The sequence below is a fragment of the Meriones unguiculatus genome, chromosome 7, assembly GCF_030254825.1.
Source record: "Meriones unguiculatus strain TT.TT164.6M chromosome 7, Bangor_MerUng_6.1, whole genome shotgun sequence".
In the NCBI taxonomy this organism is placed as follows: Eukaryota; Metazoa; Chordata; class Mammalia; order Rodentia; family Muridae; genus Meriones; species Meriones unguiculatus.
Window position 1 is genome coordinate 120,425,485 of NC_083355.1, and position 21,685 is coordinate 120,447,169.

Here is a 21,685-nt window from a genome sequence, read left to right on the forward strand (position 1 = left end):
TTTGACCCGCCCCTGGAGAGGAAGGCGCTGTCGGAGCGCCGGCCGCCCCTGCCCACCTTCGATGTGCCTTATTTCAAATACATCGACGAGGAAGACGAGGACGACGAATGGAGCAGCCGCTCACAGTCCTCCACCGAGGATGACTCAGTGGACTCTCTGCTCTCTGACAGATACGTGGTGGTGTCCGGCACGCCGGAGAAGATCTTGGAGCACCTTTTGAATGACTTGCACCTGGCCGAGGTCCAGCACAAAGAAACAGGTAAGCCGAGTGTGGGGGCGTGGGGGCTGGAGGAGCAGCTCCGAGGCAGCCGCGGTGATGCTCCGCCGTCGCCCCAGGGGCGAGGCTCCCGCTGCCTGGGAAACCAGGACGGGCTGGGCGGCACAGGCTTTGTGTGGCTGCCCCCGCGCCCGAGCTGTTTGTTTCAATCCAGTAAATGGACACATGCAGTTCTTGAGCGGCTGCCTGGGAAGTCGCCCTGAAGAAAAGGAGGTGAAGGCAGATGTGTCTACGGTAATTTTCCCCCCAAATCTCACGTAAAGCCCCTTGGCAAGAAGCCAGTATTCAACAGCCCCTGTGCCTTGGAAAGCAGCACCAGGGGAGGGCCGCGAACCAGCTCTCACCTGGGCCGTAGAAGTGCTGGGTGAGTCGGGCTCTGCTTCCCTGCCCGGACAGCTAGCCCTCGGCTGCAGCAGCAACTTCTGCCCTTTCCAAGTGGCTACAAACTGTTTGCCCCCAGGAGGGCTGGAGTGCCGCGTGTGACACAGCAACTCTGACCCGGAGTCAAAGCCTCAGATGTCTTAAACATTTTCTTCAGCTGGAAACAAAACCGCATCCAGCTCCTAGCTTTGCGCACCTTTGGAAACACTGTTACTCTCTTAGAGCTGACCGAGCGGTAATTTCTCCTGCAGTGCTTGCTGCTCTTAGCCAGCGTTTGTAATCGGTTTCAGCCTAGCGCAGCTGTCCCCGTGACCAGAATCCTGACAGCGGCCTGAAGTTTGCCACTTGACGTGATGACTGCTGTCCATTCTGTGGCTGCAAACGGCACCCCTACAGCACCCCTACAGCGTGAAGTGTGGGGACTGCGTCCAGAAGAGGCAGGCAGATTGGATTAGGGCAGGGTAGCTGCTTGGGTTTTACCACACAGACTGAAACACCAGCTTGGGAGCCAATTTCCTAGTGTCCCAGTAGTTTAGTCTGACTAGGAGTGGTGTTTGGCTCTGCTTCACAAAGGACAGTAAGAGAGAGCAGTGATGTGTGAAAGGCGTGGGTAGGTTTAAAGCGAAAGGCTGCATGACCCAACTATGTATGTTATAATACCATTGTTTAGTTTAAAGTCCAGGTGCTTTATTTTGCATACATTCGGGAAGGAATAAGTTTATTGCTTATACACACAAATGAAGCTATTCTCAGGAAAATTAAAGTACATCCTGGCATCCACTGGATTGTTTTGTATGTCAGCAAATTCTCTCTGTGCCTTTGAGCAACAGTCCAGTGCTCTACTTGGAGATGGATACTGCCACAGGCTGCTGAGAGTGGAACCAGGCAACTTGTCTGTCACAGGAAGGGCAGGACTCCTGAGGCATGGCGGAGCAGTGCAGGGGGAGATGGGTTCTGGGTTTTACCTCCTAACGTTAGAAATTACCTAACAGCAATTTGTTGGCCTTTCACTCAGTCTGTGTAATCCTTTAATCTTACTTTCCTGTGCTTCTGGAGACCCCAACAAGCCAGGGCCCCCAACAAGCTACAAGTGCTGCCCTGCTGAGCGCCACCTGTGGCCATGGCTGCACCAGGGCTCAGTGCTGGACCCTGGAAATGGCCTGTCCCCTTCCTGTCTATAATGCCAGACGCTGCCTCATCTTTGCAGTGGGCTTTCCATGTGATCTAGTGGCTTTTATTTCTGCTTGCTTCTCAGTTACACTGACCATAGGGTCAACTATGCTGCTTCAGACAGACACACAAAAGGAAAGACTGGCACTCACTGGCTCTAGCCCTGTCGTGGTTCAGGAGGGGCCTGTCTGGCTCAGCCTTGTCTGAGTTCTTGCTCATTTTTTCAGAGTTTCAGTGAAGGACACATGGACTTTTTCAGAGTTTTATAAAGACATTTGAAAAGTAGACAGTAGTAACCTTTGCTCTCATCAAAGGAGAATTTTATGAAAATGAAAAAGCCAACTTTCAAGAAAGTGATTGATGGATGTGTATGAGGGAATCATGGGAAAATGGCGTGGCTCTTTGAGACTTCAGGAAAGGAGCTGCCACATGTTTTTTATAAGCTTTAAAGATATAAATATAAAGTACAAATATTCAAATTGAAGGGGAGGGTTATAGTTTGTTCCAGCTTGAATACTAAATGAACTGGATTTGTACAGTAATGGGGAACCTCGTACTAGCCTCTTATGTATGGGAGCCTACCAGGGTGCAGAAGCACGTGGCAGACAGATGGGGGGCAAGGGGATGAGAAGGGGAAATAACAGTACACAGCAGCGATCCCGGGTCTCTCTTAGTGAGGTGGAGCCATCTGGGGCCATGCTGCCTCTCCTAGCCCCTACACATGGCCTGAGCGTCTCTCAGGAGGAGGGCTGCGTGGGAGCCTGGCTTAGCTGTTCTGACATTCCTTCAGTCCTGTGTCCCCCAGAGGCCGAAGAACGACCAAACCAGAGATGTTTCACACGTTTCTCCCAGGAGATGCTTACCTGTGGAAGTGTATGTACAACCCTGGCAAAGGAGGCCCCATGATCCCAGAGTGATCCCCCACCGTGTTAACACTGAAGTGAAGAAGTTGGCTGAGTTGACAGAGTAGAAGGGAGAGAAGCTTTTATTTCTGTTGCTACTTGAGTCAAGAACACAACAGCAACAGTTCATGCAATATTCTAGCACCAAGTCAAGCTGAGTTTAAATCACAATTTTAGAGACACTTAAAGGCTGCTAATGATTTTTCTGAGTAATTTGATCCTCACACAATCGCCAGAGTGATTTTATGTTGCTGCATCTCTTTCCTATATGGTGACACCAGATGTAGGTGTCACCTTGGGATGTATGTGGAATGAATGGGTGAGTGAGTGAATGAATGCATGACTAAACGAACTGGTGAGTGAATGAATGGATTTGGTTTTATACTTTCATCACAGAAGAACGAGGATGCTGGTAGGGAACAGGCAAACCTTTGGGTACCGAGTCTTCCTCTGCAGGCAGCTTTGAAATCTTCGTCAGTCGGCGACAAATTCCTTTACCAATTACTGTCAGTACACCCAAATAGCAGTAGCAGTGAAAGCCACTGAAACATAATTTTTAACATTTTTTCTTTTTCAGATATTTCTTCATTATTTTAAATAGAAAAAAGCTGGATGTAGCAAATGTATATTTGTGCTTGTGAGAAGTGATTGAAGCTGTTTTCAAAGATTTTCTTTCACAGTTCAGGTTCTGACTTGAAACATTCAGAAATGTTAGAGCAAGATTCAGCAATCTCTGCAGCTCCACCTTTCATCTGCCCAGAAGTAGGGCAGACATCACTGGGCATTCCCAGCCTGGGAATTACAGAGAAAGAAAGAGGGAAGGCAAGCAGCTCTGAGTGGAGGGGCTGGGGAAGGGGAGGGGAGAGGAGAGGAGGAAGGAGGACAGGTGTGAGCTGCCCTGCTGTGCACAGGGGTGCTGTTTCTACTTAACCCTTTCCCTCCCGTAGAGAACAAGGTATTTTTGGCCTGCAGGTGCCTCTGAAGAAACTAATGATTTCTATTTCAGAGCAAGGGAGAAACTGTCTGATGATTTACTTCCAGTTTCTTTATCTTTATTTCCTAATTCGTTACACATCCTTTTGAACAAAGTGTGCTTCTGATGACAGGTTTCTCAGGAAAAGCAAACTAATAAAGAAGCCTACCTTGGTTCTCATTAGGCCTGACCTGGTTTCTTTAGGCTGTAGCTGCTTTTCCTCCTTTTAGTTGATGAGGCTCTCTGTCTGGTCTGTGTGTTCTGCTAGTGTGCCTGCCTTGACCATCACATGTGCCTCCATGCTGATGGCTGTAGGCCCCACATGGTAGGTAAAGCCCGAGTGAATCCCTTCCTGTTCTGCAGAGGCCTCTGTAAAAGCATAGTGGGGGCAGGGGCAGGGTGTTGAGCATGAGTGTTCTTGGTGGTGACCCGGGGCAGAAGCTGTCAACCTGTGGGCCACAACCCTCTTTGGGGATTGAATGACCCTTTCGCAGGGGTCACCTAAAACCACCAGAAAACACAGATATTTGCATTATGACTCACAAATAGCAGCAGAATTAGAGTTATGAGGTAGCAATGAAAATAAATTTATGGTTGAGGGTCAGCACAGCTTAAGGACTGTATAAAAGACCACAGTGTCAGGAAAGTTCAGAATCACTGGCCTAAGGGCTTTGCTGAGTGCTGTGCTGATACCGTCCTAATTAAATGAGGGCAGGGTCCTTGTTTTCTGTTCAATTTTGCCAGCACCAAGTTCATGGTAACCTTGAAATGTGATTTTTATAGAGGAATGGAAAGAATGTTGGTTGGAAAGATAGAACTAACTTCTTCCTGGCTGAACTTGCCTTCCCTACCCAGTTCACCAACCATCGCCTGGCACAGACCCTGTTCCGGCTAACCTTTGTGTGTGTAGAGAGAGAATCCAGTCTAGCAGGCCAACAGTGAGCCTGGAGCAGCCCCTGTTCCAGCTAAGCTTTGTGAGGGTTGTTTCGTCTTTCCGTGATTCTATGTACTTGGTATGTACGTGAACCTGCTTTGGTGTTGCTTTCTTTGTAGTTTGTGTCGGTTTTTCTGCTGAAGAGGGGACTCGCGCCGTTTCGAAGGCACGGTTTCGAAGCCACCTCTGCAAACCTTGCCTCTCGTTTGCAATGTCATGTGACAAAGTGGCCAGCGCAGTTTATCTGCAGCTCTGCATGAGCCCCAGAGTTGCGTCCGTGCTCAGTCACTGCGATTCAGTAGCTAGAGTTGGGGTGCCCTCTCACCCAGGCCTTAGCGGCCCCCAGGGGGTGGTAACGGGTGACTAGGTCTACAAGCTTCTGAAGTAACACTGACTGTTTCTGTCCCTCTGCCATTACTGTGAGAGACTTTTAAAGGTCTGTTCTCTGCCTTGGACCCTTGCCTGTAAGAGGGAAGGCCACCGTTCCTTCTTCAGCCTTTCTGGCTGCCCCTTTCCAGGGCTTCGTGTGTCTAACATAGCGGCCATGGACCTCTTCATCTAGCCTATACAGTCCAGCATGTTCCGAATTAACAGTTTACTCTGCAGTCTCTACTAGAGCGGTTCTGAGGAAAGGTCATGCCCGGAGGGGACGAAGGAGCCCGACACAGCTGCCTGGTTTCTCCTGGGATGATGAGAAAGTGAACAAAATCCACTTGGATTGTTTGTTTGTTTGTATTTGGAGAAAGGGTTTCTCTGTGTAGCCTTGGCTGTCTGGAACTCACTTTCTTGACCAGGCTGGCTTGGAACTCACAGAGATCTGCCTGCCTCTGCCTCCCTGAATGCTGGAATTAAAAGCGTGTGCCACCACGCCTGGCTTCCGCTTGGATTTTCACAAAGGTTCTTGGGTTAGTCCATAGCTGGGACTCCCTTCTGGGAAGGTCCTCTTTTAAGGGAGCACCCACCACACAGTGGAAAGGGGACTAACCTGGGCTTTTGGAGCCTGGAGACTCAGGTCTGGACTCCATTCGTAACCAGCTGCAGACGTGGAGTAGGCCATAAATGAGACAAACCCATCTGTTTGTGTCAGGCAACACAAACCTTTCCTTAAAGGGCTCTTCTCCTCATTTCTAAACTGTACTACAGAGCCATAGACTTGAGTGAAGCCCAAGGGTGCAGGCAGGTGAGCTCCAGAACTGTCTGGACACCAGCAGTGAGGACCCTGTGAGATAGCCCTTACACTGGGCTCAGGAAGCCAGGGTGTCTGCGCTGCTGCTGCTGCTGCTGCTGTGTTTCTAGGACTTTGTGAAACACAATGTTGGTGAGTATGACGCTTGAACCCCAAGGCTCAATGGTCCACTTGTGGTGGGCATTTGTGTGTGTTTGCCTAGAACCATAACTGGGAAACTTCAAGTTTCTCTGAAGACTTATGCTATAACAACATGTCCAGACAATAGCTCTGATTTATCAGCTACTAGTAAAATCCACTGTCAGAGTTTTATTACCAAGCCATCTTAAGATATCAGAAATAGTCTACTGCGAGGAAAGGAACTCCCTGCCCTCTGGTGACAAATGCCACGCTGTATCTTTATACTGCTTGCCCTGTGTATGTGCTCAGCTTCTAACTTCTCACATCCCTTCTGAGCTTTAAAAAGTGCACTTTTTATTATATGGCCTCTGTGTGCATGTGAATGAGTGCTTTGACATTTAATTCCACTGTTCTTTGAAGAAGTATTTTTGACTTACTACTATGTAAGTACCATTTTATTAGAAAATGCTATAGGTACAACTGAAAACAAGAGGTTTCCGATCTTTGTGAGGGTGCTAGTGCAGGGAAAGGAACACCCAACAACTGGAAGGAGCTTTGATACTTTCAAAGATTCTTAAAGTTAACGTGAAACAAAGTTTAGACGAACTAACAGGGAAATCTGCCACGACTGAGGCCTTTAACCCTCTGAAACGGGAAAGTAGCTTTACCCAAGAAGAGAGCAAAGATGCCACTTGAGGTATTGGGGAGCCCCGTGGAACTGTCGTTTTTAAATATTGGGTCTTTGCTTATGTGCATATGAATAAAAACAGAGTCCAGGAAAAGCCGACTTGATTAGCTGAAGCCCCAGGAGCCCTAGTGCCTGATCAGGGCTGATTTTCCCACAGAGGGCAAAGACCTGGCCCAGCTCCACACAGAAACAGCAGAAATGTCCGCTGTGGTGTCAGGGAAGCTGGGGCAAGCCCTGGGGTCGGCTTCCCTTCTGCTCCTGCCTGCTGGACTGCGCTGTTCTGTCGCTGTTTGGGTGAGGCTGCTTCTGATGTTTTGTTTAGTTTTGCAATTCCTTTAGATTCTTGCCTAACTGCTAATACAGACAATGTATTTGCCAACCATAATGGACGCACTGGGAGATTTTATAAATTCACGTTGACTAAGAGGTGAGATGATTAGAACTGAGTAGAGACAATTCTTCTCAGTTGCCTCATATATCAAACAAACAAAACAACAAAGACCTTAGATTACATGAACCCGAGGTCCCTGCAGACCTGAAATCAGGGTTCAGAGGTTACTCAGAATGACAATTCATTTATCCAAACCTTGCCTCATTAGATGGGTCCTTATGCAGAATAACTGTCCTCATTTAATGGACTTAGCTGTTGAGGTAGAAGTTAATTGAATTGTGCCAGTGATTGAGTGTAGGTTTCAGTGTGGAAATGAGACAGCTCTACTCCTCGCGTTATTCCAAAGGCCGTTCTTGCTGGGACCCGGAACTGTGGGAGAACGGCATAACTGAAGCTAGCAGGGTTCAGCTGCACCTAACCCAGGTCAGCTGGCTTGAGGGACTTCTCCCCTGCCTGCTGCATTGGTTCTATCTTCTGGGTGTGAGGAGGACAGCCACATGGGCTGCTAACTATTTGAAATGCTTAAGAAAGAGAAGAATGCTTAAGCAGGAGAAGGGAAAGGAGGGAAGGAGGGAGAGGAAGGCCTGAACTGTCAGATGCTCCGATGAGAACTGGGGGATTGCCAGGTTTGCCTGTGGGTTTTTCCTGGTGTGGCATCTCTGCCCTCATCTGTCCGCGCCACCTTTGAGGATGCAGTTGTCCATAGTAACGGGAACTGGGGTCTTCACACTGCCCGTAGATGGCGGGTTAATTACTTTCTTGGTAACGAAGCAAGGTGAAGTGCAGTGTTCCAGGTCTGAGCTGAGCACAGATCCGGAACACACACTGACCGGTCATGGAAATGTGGGCACTGCCATGACAATGCAACACTGAGGCAAAGCAGTTGGCTAATAGACACGGGAGTGATGAGCAGCTTGCCTGATACGGTGCCTGTTTGGAAGGGACTGGATCGGTGGGGCAGTTTGCCTTGTTTCTGAGACAGAACCTCATGTAGCCCAGGCTGGCCTCATAGCCAAGGATAACCTTGAGCTCTGTCCTGCTGCCTTTAGGGTGCTGGAGAGCAGCATGTGCCGCCATGCTGGTTTTGTGTGCTTACGGAATGAGCCTAGGTCTCTGTGCGTGCGCGGGCTGCTCTCTGCCACACGTGACATGTCCTGAGCCACAGGTGCTTGTCACTTCAAACTTCTCACATTCAGTCCACAGCTGCGCGATGGTTCACATCTTAATTATACTGTAATGATGTGAATGGCATCTTCACAGTTAATACAAACTTAGAGTTTCTCAGTAAAATTTTCCATTTTCCATAATCACTTATGCCATGATTAGTCAGTCATAGTGAAATGTATAGAGTGAACATTTTGCACACTTTTAAAAAAAGATTTATTTATTACGCGTGCGTGCACACACACACACACACACACACACACACACACACACCACGGTGTTCTGCCTGCATGAACACCTGCACGCCAGAAGAGGGCATTAGATCATTAGATCTCATTATAGATGGCTGTGAGCCAGCATGTGGGTGCTAGGAATTGAACTCAGGATCTCTGGAAGAGCAGTCAGTGCTCTTAACCTCTGAGCCATCTCTCCACTCCTAGAGTGAACATTTTATTAAGCTTTTGGTTTCTACCCGTGGTCACTCTATGCCTGCTATTTTGTGTATAAGTTTGTGTACATACATATCAATAAGCTAGAAACTAAAACTTTCAATAATTTAAACTAAAATGACCATGCAGGCAACTTCTATTTGTTTTCTATCACTGTTTGTTTTTTTTTTTCTTTTTTGGGGGGAGGCGAGGAAGATAATCTCTCCACAGTACAGTTTCTTGGTTTTGTGCTATGATTTTTGGTCTTTCTAAAGCAGGGGTTCTCAACCTGGGGGTCGTGCCCCCACAGGGATAGCTTAGCATCATCAGAAAACACAGATATGTACATTACAATTCATAACCGTGAACATACAGTTATGAAGTGACAGTGAAAATGACTGTGGTTGGGGAGCAGCACGACATAAGGACTGTGATAAAAGTCACAGATTTAGGAAGGCTGAGAACTGCTGTTCCCAAGGAAAACTCAGTTTTCGTATCTTACAGATCTTCAAGCATTATTTTCTCTGTAAGTCCTGTATGTTATATTGACAGGTTTAAGTCTGGCTTTTTCTAGAAACATGGGAGTTTGCCTGAATCTGGAAGTTACCCTTGGTTGTTTGTGTGTGTGTGAGAGAGAGAGAGAGACAGAGAGACAGAGAGAGAGAGAGAGATTGCTGGAATTTACGGGCAGACCTCGTTGTCCACAGTAAGTGTGACCCTCTCATTCCCTAAACAGCAGCGCCTGGAGCTACTTAAAGATCAGAATCTAGCTCAGTGCACCTTAAAAGCAAAAGTTACCTGAAAATACACCCAAAATATTGTCGAAGGTTACAAAAAAATGAAACTGTTGTCTGTCTCTTTGTGTGCCTTTCCCTGAACCAGGGATGCGTGCTGTCTCCCACAGAGCGGTGGATTTAGAATGAGACTATCCGGTATTTATTTGTCTGAACCTCAAAACACTTGTGACATCAAGTAAAATTTAGCATCTTAGCAGACAAATGGAAACAAAAACCTCTCTCTATCTCTCTGTCTCTCTATCGCTGTCTCTACATCACTATCTCCCTCTGCCTGTCTCTGTCTCTGTGTCTCTGACTCTCTGTCTTTGTGTCTCTCTGTCTGTTTCTCTGTATGTCTCTCTGTCTATGTCTCTCTGTGTCTCTGACTACTCTGTCTTTGTGTCTCTCTGTCTGTTTCTCTGTATGTCTCTCTATCTCTGTCTGTTTATCTGTGTCTCTCTCTGTCTGTCTCTGTGTTTCTCTATCTGTCTCTCTGACTTTTTGTCTCTCCCTGTTTCTGTGTCTCTCTGTCTCTGTGTGTTTCTCTATCTCTGTGTCTGTGTCTGTCTGACTCTCTATCTCTGTCTGTGTCTCTATGCCTCTGTGTCTCTCTGTGTCTCTGTGTGTCTCTCTGTCCTGACTGTCTCTCCCGTGTCGGGGGTAGGGCTTAGTCTTGTAAGTTTGCTGACGGTCAACCTTTGGTTATAATCAGTGCATGTTAACCTCTCACAGCATGTCTCAGTCAAATCATTGCTCCAGTTAAGGGACACAATGCTGCAGTCACTGTAACTGACAAGTTCATACCTAAAAGGAACAGTCTGTGTGGGAGAAGTTTCGCCCTCTCTCTTCCCGTAATTCACCTTTTCCTCATTTTTCTTTCGTCTCTGGCTTTTCCCTTCCATTTGCCACTGTCCTGCCTTTCCACCTCAGGCTTTCTTGCCTGACAACTGAAGCCATGCTTTGATTCTGTTTGTAGCATTCAGGTTCCTCCTGGGCTGGTAATCCTTCCCCCAAATCTTAGACATAAATACAAGGTTGGTCCTGATTGTCAAATAAGGATGAGCATTGTGAAGGACAAAACCAAAGATTTCCAGCATGTCTTGTCAGCGCCCGAGTAGTGGCAGGACAGTTTGAGCGGAGTTCCTCTTCTACACCAGGCCTGATGGCGCCTGTGCTCCGCCTGTGGGGACAGCCAGAAGATCCTGGCTTGTGGAGGAACTCCACTCATGTGAACATGAGTGTACAAGTTAAAGGAGTATGTCGGGTGGGTGTCTGTGCCTCAGCACCCAGTCCGAAGGAACAGAGTGGAGAGCAATGACACATCGCTGTCAGCGGGCTCTGTACTTGTTACAACACAGTGGCTCAGGCCACCCTGCAGGCAGTTAGGATTCCTTGCCGGTAGTCGTCCCATTGCGCCTGGACACGGCTTTCACCACAGGCAGGAGGGACGCAGTACGCCTGACTCTGCGTGTGGAAGGGCCCAGCAGCCTGTGTGGCACACAGGGTCTTTGTTGTTTTCCCACAGGCCGGAGCTTAGTTTCACGGTCACAGCCTTCTGCAAGTGAAGCTGGAAATTACACTGCTTTAGTTGGGGTTTTAGTATCTGGGAAGCAAGTGCCCAGTTCTCTCTTGCTCTCTCTCTCTCCCCCCCCCCTCGTAGTTTCTGCACCAGTGTCACCCTAGCCTTGTGCTTGGCAGTCTTCCTACCTCAGCATCCCAACTGCTAGAGTCCTGGAGTCCTGGGATTCTCGGGGTGTGCCGCTCCACAGGTGTTAGCTGACTCTGGGGACTTGAGGCCACAGTGCCATATATGTATATAAATTAGGTTGGCTCTTATACTCATGTCAGCAGTGAATACGTACTTATACATATGTCCTCTTGGTCTTCAATGTCTACTTAGCTGTGAAGTGCTTTCTTCATTTCTGGTGTGGGTTATTGAATTCATATTTGAGAAGTCTGTGTCTTTCATTCCAAAAATTTTTGAAGTATTTTTTATAAATGATATTATAAATATCCAGAAGTGTCCGCTGTGCAAGCCTTTAAAGTTAACAGTGGCACACACATAACACTCATGAGAGCAGCTTATGATATACAATTTCCTGTATTTTGTGACATTATAGAAAAGACATTACTGTTTGTCCCCTGGCAGAGTTCTTGAGCCTGTGTAATTCCTGCATGAAAGAGGTGATGGGAGCAGCTCTTCTTTTTAGTATTTGCTTTTAGTTGCTGGTTCCTAACACAATAGTTTCTAAGACCTTGGGTCTCCAGGGTGGTGAGCCCAGCTTTTGTACACTGGCGAGATGACTCCCAAGGTGGCCTCAAGATGGAGCCTTGTCACCAGAAAGACAGAGCCGTAGCTGGAGCAGTCAGGCTTTTAGCCTCTGCACCTTCAAGGCTGAAGCTAGAGGTTAGTTTAATTGCCAGTGTCCGATGATTTATCCAGGCATGCCTGTATGCCGAGGCCTCCGTAGACTCCTGGACCAAGGGCTGTGGGGAGCCTCAGGTGGTTGAACTCCGTGTGCGGCAAAGGTGGGCCCGCTTGCTCGGGGACAGCGCTTTCAGACCTGGTCCTCGTTAGTCCTCTGGTGAAAAGACTGTTCATCTCCCTTGTTCCGGCTGCAGTAATGAACCAGGAAATGGTCTCGTGAACCAGAAGAGCAAATTATCAGATATGAGCAGGGTTGGGGGGGTTCCAGTTTACAGCAGGTTTTCAGGAGTATAGGTGGCAGCCTGGGACCTGTGAGTGGTGTGTGAGGAGAGCACACCTGCAGGCTTGACCCTTGGCCTGTGCTCACTCTGAGAAGTGAACTGTCAGAGCTAGCGCAGGAGGCAGGCTGGTGTGCCAAGAGGAGAGTTAGGATCCTGTTTCCCAGGATTTGCTCTATGCACATTTGTGTGTGTGTATGGTGGACCTGTGTGCCATGGTGTGAAGGAGACACTCATGTAGGGTCAGAGGACAGCTTTATGGAGTCTTTTCTTTCCTTCCATCTTTACATAGGTTCCATTCAGGTTTCCCTGTTAACCTTTTTTTTTTCCCACAAGCCATCTCACTGGCATTTTTATTCTTTCATGTTTTCTAGTTATGTCCTTGGTGCTATTTGTCATGTGTCACCACCAAGAGCCAGGAGATTTCAGCACTAACAGGAAGGCCTGCACATGTTGCTAGGTGTAAGTGGCGAGTTTGTTTTGGGAGAAAACAAAATGGGACAGGCTGTGTGGTCAGTGGTGTCGCGTGCTGAGCATGTGCGGGACTTGAGTTCTGTCCTCAGCCAAAAACAGCGTACAGCCAAAGACCTCTCGGGCCTTGTATGATGAAGGCGCTTTGACGTCCTTTTAGTGAAAGAGAGCCGTGGCCTTAAAAATGTCCGGTTCAGGGACAGTTGATAGTGTTTCACATTGTTTCCCGGGTACTGAGCGGCAAGGCTCTAGCCACAGCTGAGGTGAGCACGAAGGGCGTTTAACAGAGTTCAGTTTTTCTGACTTCGAGGGGACAGAGCCTAACACAGTTGTGATTCCAGCGTTCAGGAGGTGTAAACTTGTGGAGAAGTCCTGGAAGGAAAGGCTGACTGAACCATTTGGTTTGTAAGGGTTTGGGTGGGTCGAGTTGTTTTCGTTTGTTTGGTTGATGGATGGATTGGTTGATTGTTTGGGTTATTGTTCCTAGACAAGTTTTCACTCTGTAACCCACAGAGACAGGGAACCCCGGAACCCCCTGCCTCATCCTCCCGAGGGCTAGGATCACAGACACGCTCTGGTTTGGATTTTGAAGAGTTTCTGCCTTAGCAGTATGAGCTTTAACGTGAGCATGTAGCTGTTTGACTCATATGTTTGACAGCATTTATGAACTTGTAACTTGTCTCCTTCCTTCCTTATGGTCGGTGGTTCTGCCTCTGTGTGTGTGCTGGCGTTCTGGCTCATGGCCAGGACCAGGTGTGGATCTAGGTAAACCTGGCCTCCCGCACATGCAGAGTGGTGACAGTAGCGGGGACAGTGGGTGTGGAGGCGTGTTCACTCACAGCGCTGTGTGTCATCATCCTGAGGAAGGAAGGAAAGCTACTTCTGTGGATCCTTTGGTTAGCTCTCCCGTCAACTTCCACAGCCCAGTGGGCAGCTCGGCCTGTAACTCAGCAGCGAGCCCAGTGCTCAACCCTGATAACACGGGTCCAGCACTTAGCTCCCCCCCCCCCCGAACAGCTTGTGACCCTAAATCACAAATCTGCCTTTCCCGCGCATGTGAAGAAAGCAGTTGTACGCTGCAGAGAGGTGCTCCTCTGCCTGCCATGGAAACCAGCATGCCAGGCCCGACACTGGTGATGTCCCTGCCATCGTGGTACAGCCAGGCATGCCTGCTGGCCGACACTGGTGATTTCATGTCCTGGGGCATCTTAACACAGGCGGCACGCTCAGTCCCACTGGGTTAGAACGGTTCAGCTTGTGTAAGATCCCGTGCCCTGTGGTGTAAAAGGCTGTGGGTTAATAACCATGTAGACTCTTCCTGTCCGTCGTTCCTGTGTCCAGCTGTCTTGCTAAAGCCGCCAGAAGTAGAACTTGCCTCTACATTGCTAAACTCTGAGGAGAATAGCTACTCTAGTGACCCTCATTTGCCAGACACAAGACAGATAGACAGACAATTACTTCTTCCTAAAATTCAATGCTAAGGCTTCACAACCATCGGGAAAAGGATTCACAGTCAGAATGGTGGTAGACTTCAAACTTTGGCCAGAGGCTGGTCATGAAAATTCTTCTTGGTGCTTTAGAGTTAAAAACATCACCAGGACCTGAACTGGTTCAAGTGATTATTAAGTGCTTGAAATAGCTTCTAATTTAAAATACGTTTAAATTAGATTTTCCTGAAGCTGCACACGTTTCCCTGGCAGGCACTTATGGACACAGCTTGTGTTTTGTGTGGGTGTCAGTCATGTGACCAGCAGTAGCTCAGGGGGTCAATCGTATTAGAAGCAGTGGCTGTTGGAACCTGGGTGCTAATTTTTATTGGTGCTTGCTGACAAATTGGTCTTAAAGGTTTTGTAACCGTGAGTGACGGTTTCCAGTCTGATGTATGCTGTTAAGTGAAACGTTGCATTGATCATGAAGATATCCTTTCCTCCGGGCTCATTTGTGAGAGCAACTGCTGTCTCCAATCAATGCGTCCTACAACTAGATCATGAGTCTTTGGGGACAAGCAGGGTGCTTCATCAGCGGATGATGGGAATAGCCTTCCTTCCTTCCTTCCAGTCTGCCGGAGTACGTCCCCTCTACCTACTGAGCAGCTTCCAGGCAAGCCCTTCTGCCAGCCCTGTCCACACCACCTGTGCGCTGGCCCTCCACCTGTCCACCCCTGTGGTGGTCCTCCACGCCCCTCCTCCCAGCGGGTAGCACTCACAAGCTGCCCCACCCTCTCTGTAGACCAGTAGCTGCTTTCCAATCCCCTGTTCCTCTCTGCTCTACTTGCCTTTTTCTTACCATTGCCCACACGTGAAAATCCACCCTGCTCCACCCTAGGCCACAAGCTTGTCTTTTCCGTGAGTGTGTGTGAGAATTCACACTAGCTCAGGCTTCTCTTTCCATGTGGCTCCTATTGCTATAACTCGTGCCCTGGTCTTTGATACTTTTGCCTGATAGCTTTAGATTACACTAGGAAACCCAAATGCCGTCGTTTGTAGAGGGAAACTGACCTCCCTCCCCTTGCCCTTCCATCTCCCTCCCATCCTGATGTGGCCGGCTCAGGCCATCAGAAACTTCCTTGTCACTCCTTGTCTCAGAAGTCTCCGATTATTTCCCTCTCCCTGAGGAAGGAGCCCTGGCCTCCCTGGCCACCTCTCAAGGCCCACCAGGAATCAGCTCTGCCCTACTCTTCTAGGTTTACTTTCAATTAGATGGAGCTGTCTTTCATTACCATTCACTACTGTGTTGCATTTGAAGGCTTACAAACCCTCAGGTCCACGTAGTCTGTACAGCCGAGGCTGACCTCAGAAATCACACCCATCCTCCTGCTCCCTGGTTGGGGACACACCAGCGCCACGGCCCTGTGTGCATTTGTGACGTTTTCTGAGCCTCCCAGACAGGTTCTAGTTGTGCCCAGGCACTGGAAGCAGCTAATCGGGCTGGACCAGCAGCCGACGGAGGCCCCACACCCCACTTATCACCGGGTGTCCACGCACATCCTCCCACTGTGTGCCAGTCTGGAAGGAGCGCCTCGGTGTGCGCTGTGCTGCTGGGCACCAAGAGACACGCCTACAGGCACTGTATGCATTTGACAGTACCAAAGAACAAAAGAAATGATACTCACATCGCTCCCTCCCAGAGGAAGAAGGGTGGGATTCCTGAACAGTTTTACAGCTGAAAATGACATGTGCTTGGTTATGTTAAGGCAAGCCGTCTGCACTAGGTCTCTGTCTTTAAAGGGTGCCTTTGTGGTTGGTTGATGTTGTTGTTGAGACAAGCTTTCTCTATTTAGCCCTGGCTGTCCTTTAACTCACTCTGTAGACCACGCTGGCCTCCAACTTCCAGAGATCCACCTGCCTCTGCCTCCCAAGTGCTGGGATCAAAGGTGTGTGACTCACCACCAGGCAAAAGGGGTGGCTGTCAAGGTTTGCTGTATAAACATCGTTAGATAAATGAACAGACGTGCGTGTGCGTGTGTGTGCACGCGCGTGCGTGTAACACGTGCCTAGAAGTCAAAATTTGGGAAAAATTTCGTAGGCAAGAATTGAATAACTTTTAAAGCTGTTGAACAGCTGTATTCAAAGCCATCAGGATCCTTTTAGGAAATATCATAAATGCTAGAAAAGAGTCCTACCGTGATGGCATTGACCTGTGGTTCAAACTCAAATGTGATTTTTTTTTCAACATATGCTTAAATTACAGCATGTATTTTGGCAGCACCTGTGAAAAAATAATTGTAAGCTGTAATGTCCTGGGGCCAGAAACAGGGCCTTTCAAATTCAAAGCTTTTCTTGGCTCCTTGAAAGCAGGGCTAAAGTAAGGTGTATTTTCTGGTGCCTTAAATTCAGCTGCTCCTGGAGAAATGAGGGTGAAACAAAAGTGCTCACAGGACTTGAAGGAGTGTGAGTCAGTGCAGAGCACTGGACCTTCCCACTTGCACGCCTGCATGAGATGGTGCAGGTGACTTGAGCTTCAGGCCGCCCTGGGCTCTCTGAGACCCTGTCTCAAACTACAGACAACAGCAAGGTTCAAGACTCTGCCTTTAGAATGTTGTTTGGGGGTCTGCGGGCCTAGAGCACTTGCTTAGCCTCCATGAGGCTCTAGAGTTCATCCAGCACCCTAACAGAAACTTGTTTTTGTTTTGTTTTGGTTTTGGTTTTTAATGGGAGAGGGCAGAGGATTTTCCCAAAAGTGTAGTGATGAGCCAAGAATTTGGGATTAGATCTAATGACACAAATCCTAAAGAATAGGTGTCTTTGTATACTAATACGTAGGAGTTCACAGGCTTAGAAACCAGAAGGAATATATCTCCTTATCAGAACGTGGGGTATGAAGCAACCCTGACTCTTTAAATGAAAGATGCTGTTATGAACACAAAAGCGCTCTTCTGCCTGCAGTCTTAGATTACTATTAATTAATTACTATTAATACTATGTGTTATAAGAGATAATCACCATGCTTTAATATGGATGCTGCTAGACTTGCTAGTCTTTCTAAATAGCTATTGTTGGCTAATAGTCTTTGGGGAATCATTCATACAGTCATTGTGGCTCTAAAAAAAAACTAAATACTGGAGGGGCAGACATCTGTGAAGCACGGCTGATAGAAATAAAATGTGCTTTCATCTGAGGTGCCCCGTTTTGATTAGAGTTTTTATTCATATCACTCAATAACATTTAGAACCTTTGCACAAAAGAATAAAACTAAGCTTTTATGTGGAGGGAAATTTTTCAGAGCACGATAGTAACTTAAAAAAGAAAAACTGGAGTCAAGAAAATTGGGAATCTAATCTATTTATTGGGATTTTTTAACTATTATGTTCATTAGAATTTTAAATGGAGATGTTTTTATGTGGCCTCATTGTTTTTATTTTAATTAATATTTCCTTGACAGATAATTAGGCAAAAGCTGTTGAATATGAACTATGGTTGTAGCTTAGCGGGAAATAAGCATTTCTGGGTCAAAGCCTTTCACAGAAATATCGTGGTATGTGAGCTGAGTAATTGAACTGAATGCCGTGTGGGTCGCGACCATCCAGCCAGACTCTCACAGCCACTCCGTTCAGTGTTAAGGTTGTTCAGTGTGGAATGGCTGCTTACGTCGAAGTTAATGGTGTTCTTTTTTAATCTCAGCTACTAATGGAGCAAATCTTGATTAGAGAAGAGTTCCTCCCTCATTAGATCTAGCTGAGTGTAAGAATATCTCTGCCACTTTAAGCATCAAACGTTTGAAGTTCCTGAGGCAGCTGAGCTTTCTGGGTATTGGTGGCTCCCACCTGTAAGCGTCACTGAAGACCTTGGGACAGGCCACTCCATTGTCCTTGTGTCTGTGTCTTGTACCGTGTGCCGTAACTTCTAATCCGACCAGAGACGTTAATGTGTTTAAAGAGGCTGAAGTGGCTCAGAGCACGTGCTGCCCTTGCAGGGGGCCTGGCTTTGGTTCCCAGAACTCATGAGGCTGCTCATAACTTTCATGACTCTGGTTCCAGGAAATGTAGCATCTTCTTCTGCTTCTGCAGGCCCCGGGCGCACATGATGCACACAAACATTCAGCCAAACACTCATACGCAGAAAAAGTCCTTTAAAAGAACTTTTATCAGTCACACAGCATAATTTTACTATATATGGGGAACATGTTCCAAAATGATAGCTTTCAAGTGCATTTCCAAATTACCATAGATTTTCAGGCACCATGTTCACAGTTGATTTTAGTTTCAAATATTTTAAAAGCTGTAATAGAAGCTAGTACATATCCACAAATCTTTCATTCTGATTACTAATTAAAAACTTAGACCATGGACTAGACAGATGGCTCAGCACTTAAGAGCACTGTCTGCTCTTCCAGAGTTTCTGAGTTCAATTCTCAGCAACCACATGGTGGCTCACAGCCATCTATTCTGGGATCTGATGCCCTCTTCTGGCGTGCACTCATATACAATAAATGAGTAAATGAATGAATGAGTGGATGAATGAATGGATGAATGAATGAATGAATGGACGAATTAATGAATAAAAACTTAGACCATTATGTTAATTGGTTTGGGGCTTCTGCATTTTATAGACAGACTGCGGGACCCACAGGCTTTCTGTAAATGTGGGCTGCGTATTGTCCGATCAGGCACACAGCTTGTCTTTCTATACTTAACTTGGACCTGTGCAAACCTGTTTGAAAACTTTATTTTATGAGAGTTAAGTCAGACCAGTGGTTTGCTGCCATGTTGCAGCGTGAAGCCTGAGCTTAAAACACTGGACATCTAAGCTTGTGGTGAGTTCTAGGTGCCACTCGTCAGATTAATTGTTTGACTGTTGCGAGTGTTCCCTTCAGTGCTGGGGCTTGAACTTGGGGCCTTGTATAAATTACAGATGTTTTTGTTAAGAATTCTGCTGTAGTCTTCATTACTTAGCACCTTGGCTTGCTTTAATGGCTTCTTGCCATTTAAGGGCAAGCCTTGGCTGGGAAGATAGCCCTTTGGGTAACACAAGCCTGAGATTTTAATGCAGAATCCTGGGAACGCATGTAAATGCCAAGCTTAGCCATGCGTGGCCTGTAACCGCAGAGCTGGGGGAGCATATCTTAGGCATGCTCCATCGCTGTGAAGAGACGCATGACCATGGCAACTCTGGGAAGAAAGCGTTTAACTGGGGCTGGCTCACACTTTCAGAGACGCAGTCCGTTAGCATCGCAACAGAAGCATGGCAGAGTGCAGGAAGGGCAGGTCCTGGAGAAGCAGCTGAGGTTCCATACCCAAATCCACAGGCATGAAGAGAGAGCCGCTGGGCCTGGCTTGGGCTTTCACAGCTTCAAAGCCTGTCCCAGTGACACACTTCCTCCAACAAGGCCACACCTCCTAATCCTTCTCCAGCAGTTCTACTCCCTGATGACCAAGCATTTAAACATATGAGCCTGTGGGGGCCATTCTTATTCAAGCCTCCACAGGCAGGAGGATCATAGGTGCTGTTGGCGGCCACTCTAGCTCCACATTCAGCAAGAGACCCTGTCTCAAGGGAATAAAGTGGAAAACGAGAGTAGAGAATCTGGTGTTCTCTTCTGACCCCTGCAGGCACGCATGTGTGCGCTGATATGTAACCATTGCCTAATGTAGATCAGAATTCTCTTGCCATTCTGTAACCAAGTCAAACCTAGAAACAGCCTTGTGGCTGATAAGGACTATAGCTGTTAATCTTGTTTGGAAGGGATTTGTTTTTGTAGATTCAGCCTTGTTTTTTTTGGCCATTTTTTAGAGCAAATGTAACTAGTTGTGTGCAACTAAGTTCTGGAACTTTTCTTTGGTCCAGTCTTTACAGAGCTGAGAGCTGGGTAGTAGATAGTTATATCAGCTGCTTATTTGTCACAGTTATGAAGGCTGGGAGGCTCGGGATCAGGGCAGGTCTGCAGAGTCGGTGTCTGAGGAGGGCTTGATCCCGGTTCAAAGCCCATCTGACTGGGTTCTCACATAGCAGACACAGGAAGCAAGCACTCAGGACTCCTAAAATGTCACCAATCCCATTCATAAAGAATCCACCCTCTAAACATCATACAGTCCTAATCTTATGTCAAATAATCTACCTTCTAATTTAAGGGGTAAGTGTCAATTTATGAAATTGGAAGTGTTATCAGTCTTCAGTCTGTGATAGTACGTAATTTCATTACCTTCATAGTTTATTGCTGTTTTGTTTTTTGTTCTTTGTTTTTAGTTTTTCAAAACAAGGTTTTTCTGTGTAGCCTTGGCTGTCCTGGACTCACAGAGATCCGCCTTCCTCTGCTTCCTGAATGCTGAGGTTAAAAGCCTGCACCACCTCTGTCCAGCTTATTACTAAAAAACAATTACAAATGTGCTAAAACAATGTAAAAGATATGAAAGTTCAATCATGTTGTAAAATGAATACTGCAGAGACTGGGCAGAGATACTTGTGTGAAGCTACTTTGTGTGTTACATACAATCTTTGTTATTGTGGAAATTCTGTTCTGCTGGAAATCATGTTGCGGGTTAGGGTTTGTGTGTTTTGTAGCCCCATATCATGTGTTAGCTTTTCAAAGAGCACTTGATACAGGGAGAAAAAGGAAATTAGGGGTTGTCGGGTGGGGGCACAGGAAGTAGGGGAGCAAAATGAACACAGTACAATGATCAGTGTGTATAAAAATGTGAAGCCTGTTATTTTGTACATTAACTAAAAATAAGAAATTATAAATGGAATTAGGAAGAAACATGATGTTTTTTAGGGTACAATTGCTCCCAATTTTTACTAGATTCAGGTAAGTCTTTCTTCACCATAGTAAGAAAACCTTGCATCATTTCCCTGACTTCTGTTTTTTGTGGTGTTGATACAAATTTAAGGTGCCTGGGCACTAGGAAAGTGCTTCATCTATCATTAAACCAGCTTCTTAAAGATGCGTTTGAAAGGGAAAGCAGAATGGCCTTGGGACTTGTGGGTTTTCTTATCCTTATTCTTCTAAATGAAAGCAAATGGCTTCGGAGAGTCTTACTTCATCAGAGCATGAAGGCTTTGCTCCCTGTACAGCTGGAATGCACGCCCCAGAAGGCTGAGGCACTTCATTATCTATGCACTGGTTTTTCATAAATGCCTACTCTCAAATGGAAGTGGTCTCTTCGTAAGCAGAATGAGATAGATAAGAATTGTGTGTTGAGAAAGCGTTATTAGAAGAAAAGGCTTCAATGTTTGAGGCATTCTGGGCGAAGAATGTTTCGAAGCTCCTCCTTGATAGCCAGCGCATCTGTGGTAGAATTTTACCGCTCAGTGCCTCCTGCGGTGTCACCGGTACCTTCTTCCCGTCTTTGCTCAGGCTGTTTGTGTTTTCTCCTTCACAGCGACGCTCCTGGACGACTTCCTCCTCACGTACACCGTGTTCATGACGACCGATGACTTGTGCCAGGCGCTGCTCAGACAATATCCTTCATTAACGTGAGGATGCTGTGCCGGCACCCTCCTCAGGCAGATGCCCTCGTCGGGAACTAACTGCCTTTCTTAATTCACTCGACCCGCGGTGGGTGTGGATGTGTTAATATTAATGTGATATCCACGGGGAGGGTGGAATGAGACAGAGGAGGCGGGGACAGCAGCAAGCGAGCCCTGCTGCCTCTCCACTCCGTCCTGTGGGTGAAGGGTACTGT

The 21,685-nt window shown here is 47.1% G+C and overlaps 1 protein-coding gene across 2 annotated transcripts in view; it reads left to right on the forward strand.

Moving 5' to 3' along the window:
* The window catches only part of Rapgef5 (Rap guanine nucleotide exchange factor 5), a 205,551-nt gene that overhangs the window by 142,668 nt on the left and 41,198 nt on the right, over nucleotides 1–21,685 (forward strand). For both annotated transcript variants that reach the window (XM_021642613.2, XM_060388290.1), the window contains 2 exons: nucleotides 171–259; nucleotides 21,383–21,461. In XM_021642613.2, coding sequence (XP_021498288.2) covers nucleotides 171–259; nucleotides 21,383–21,461 — 168 coding nt within the window. The remainder of the gene's footprint in view (nucleotides 1–170; nucleotides 260–21,382; nucleotides 21,462–21,685) is intronic.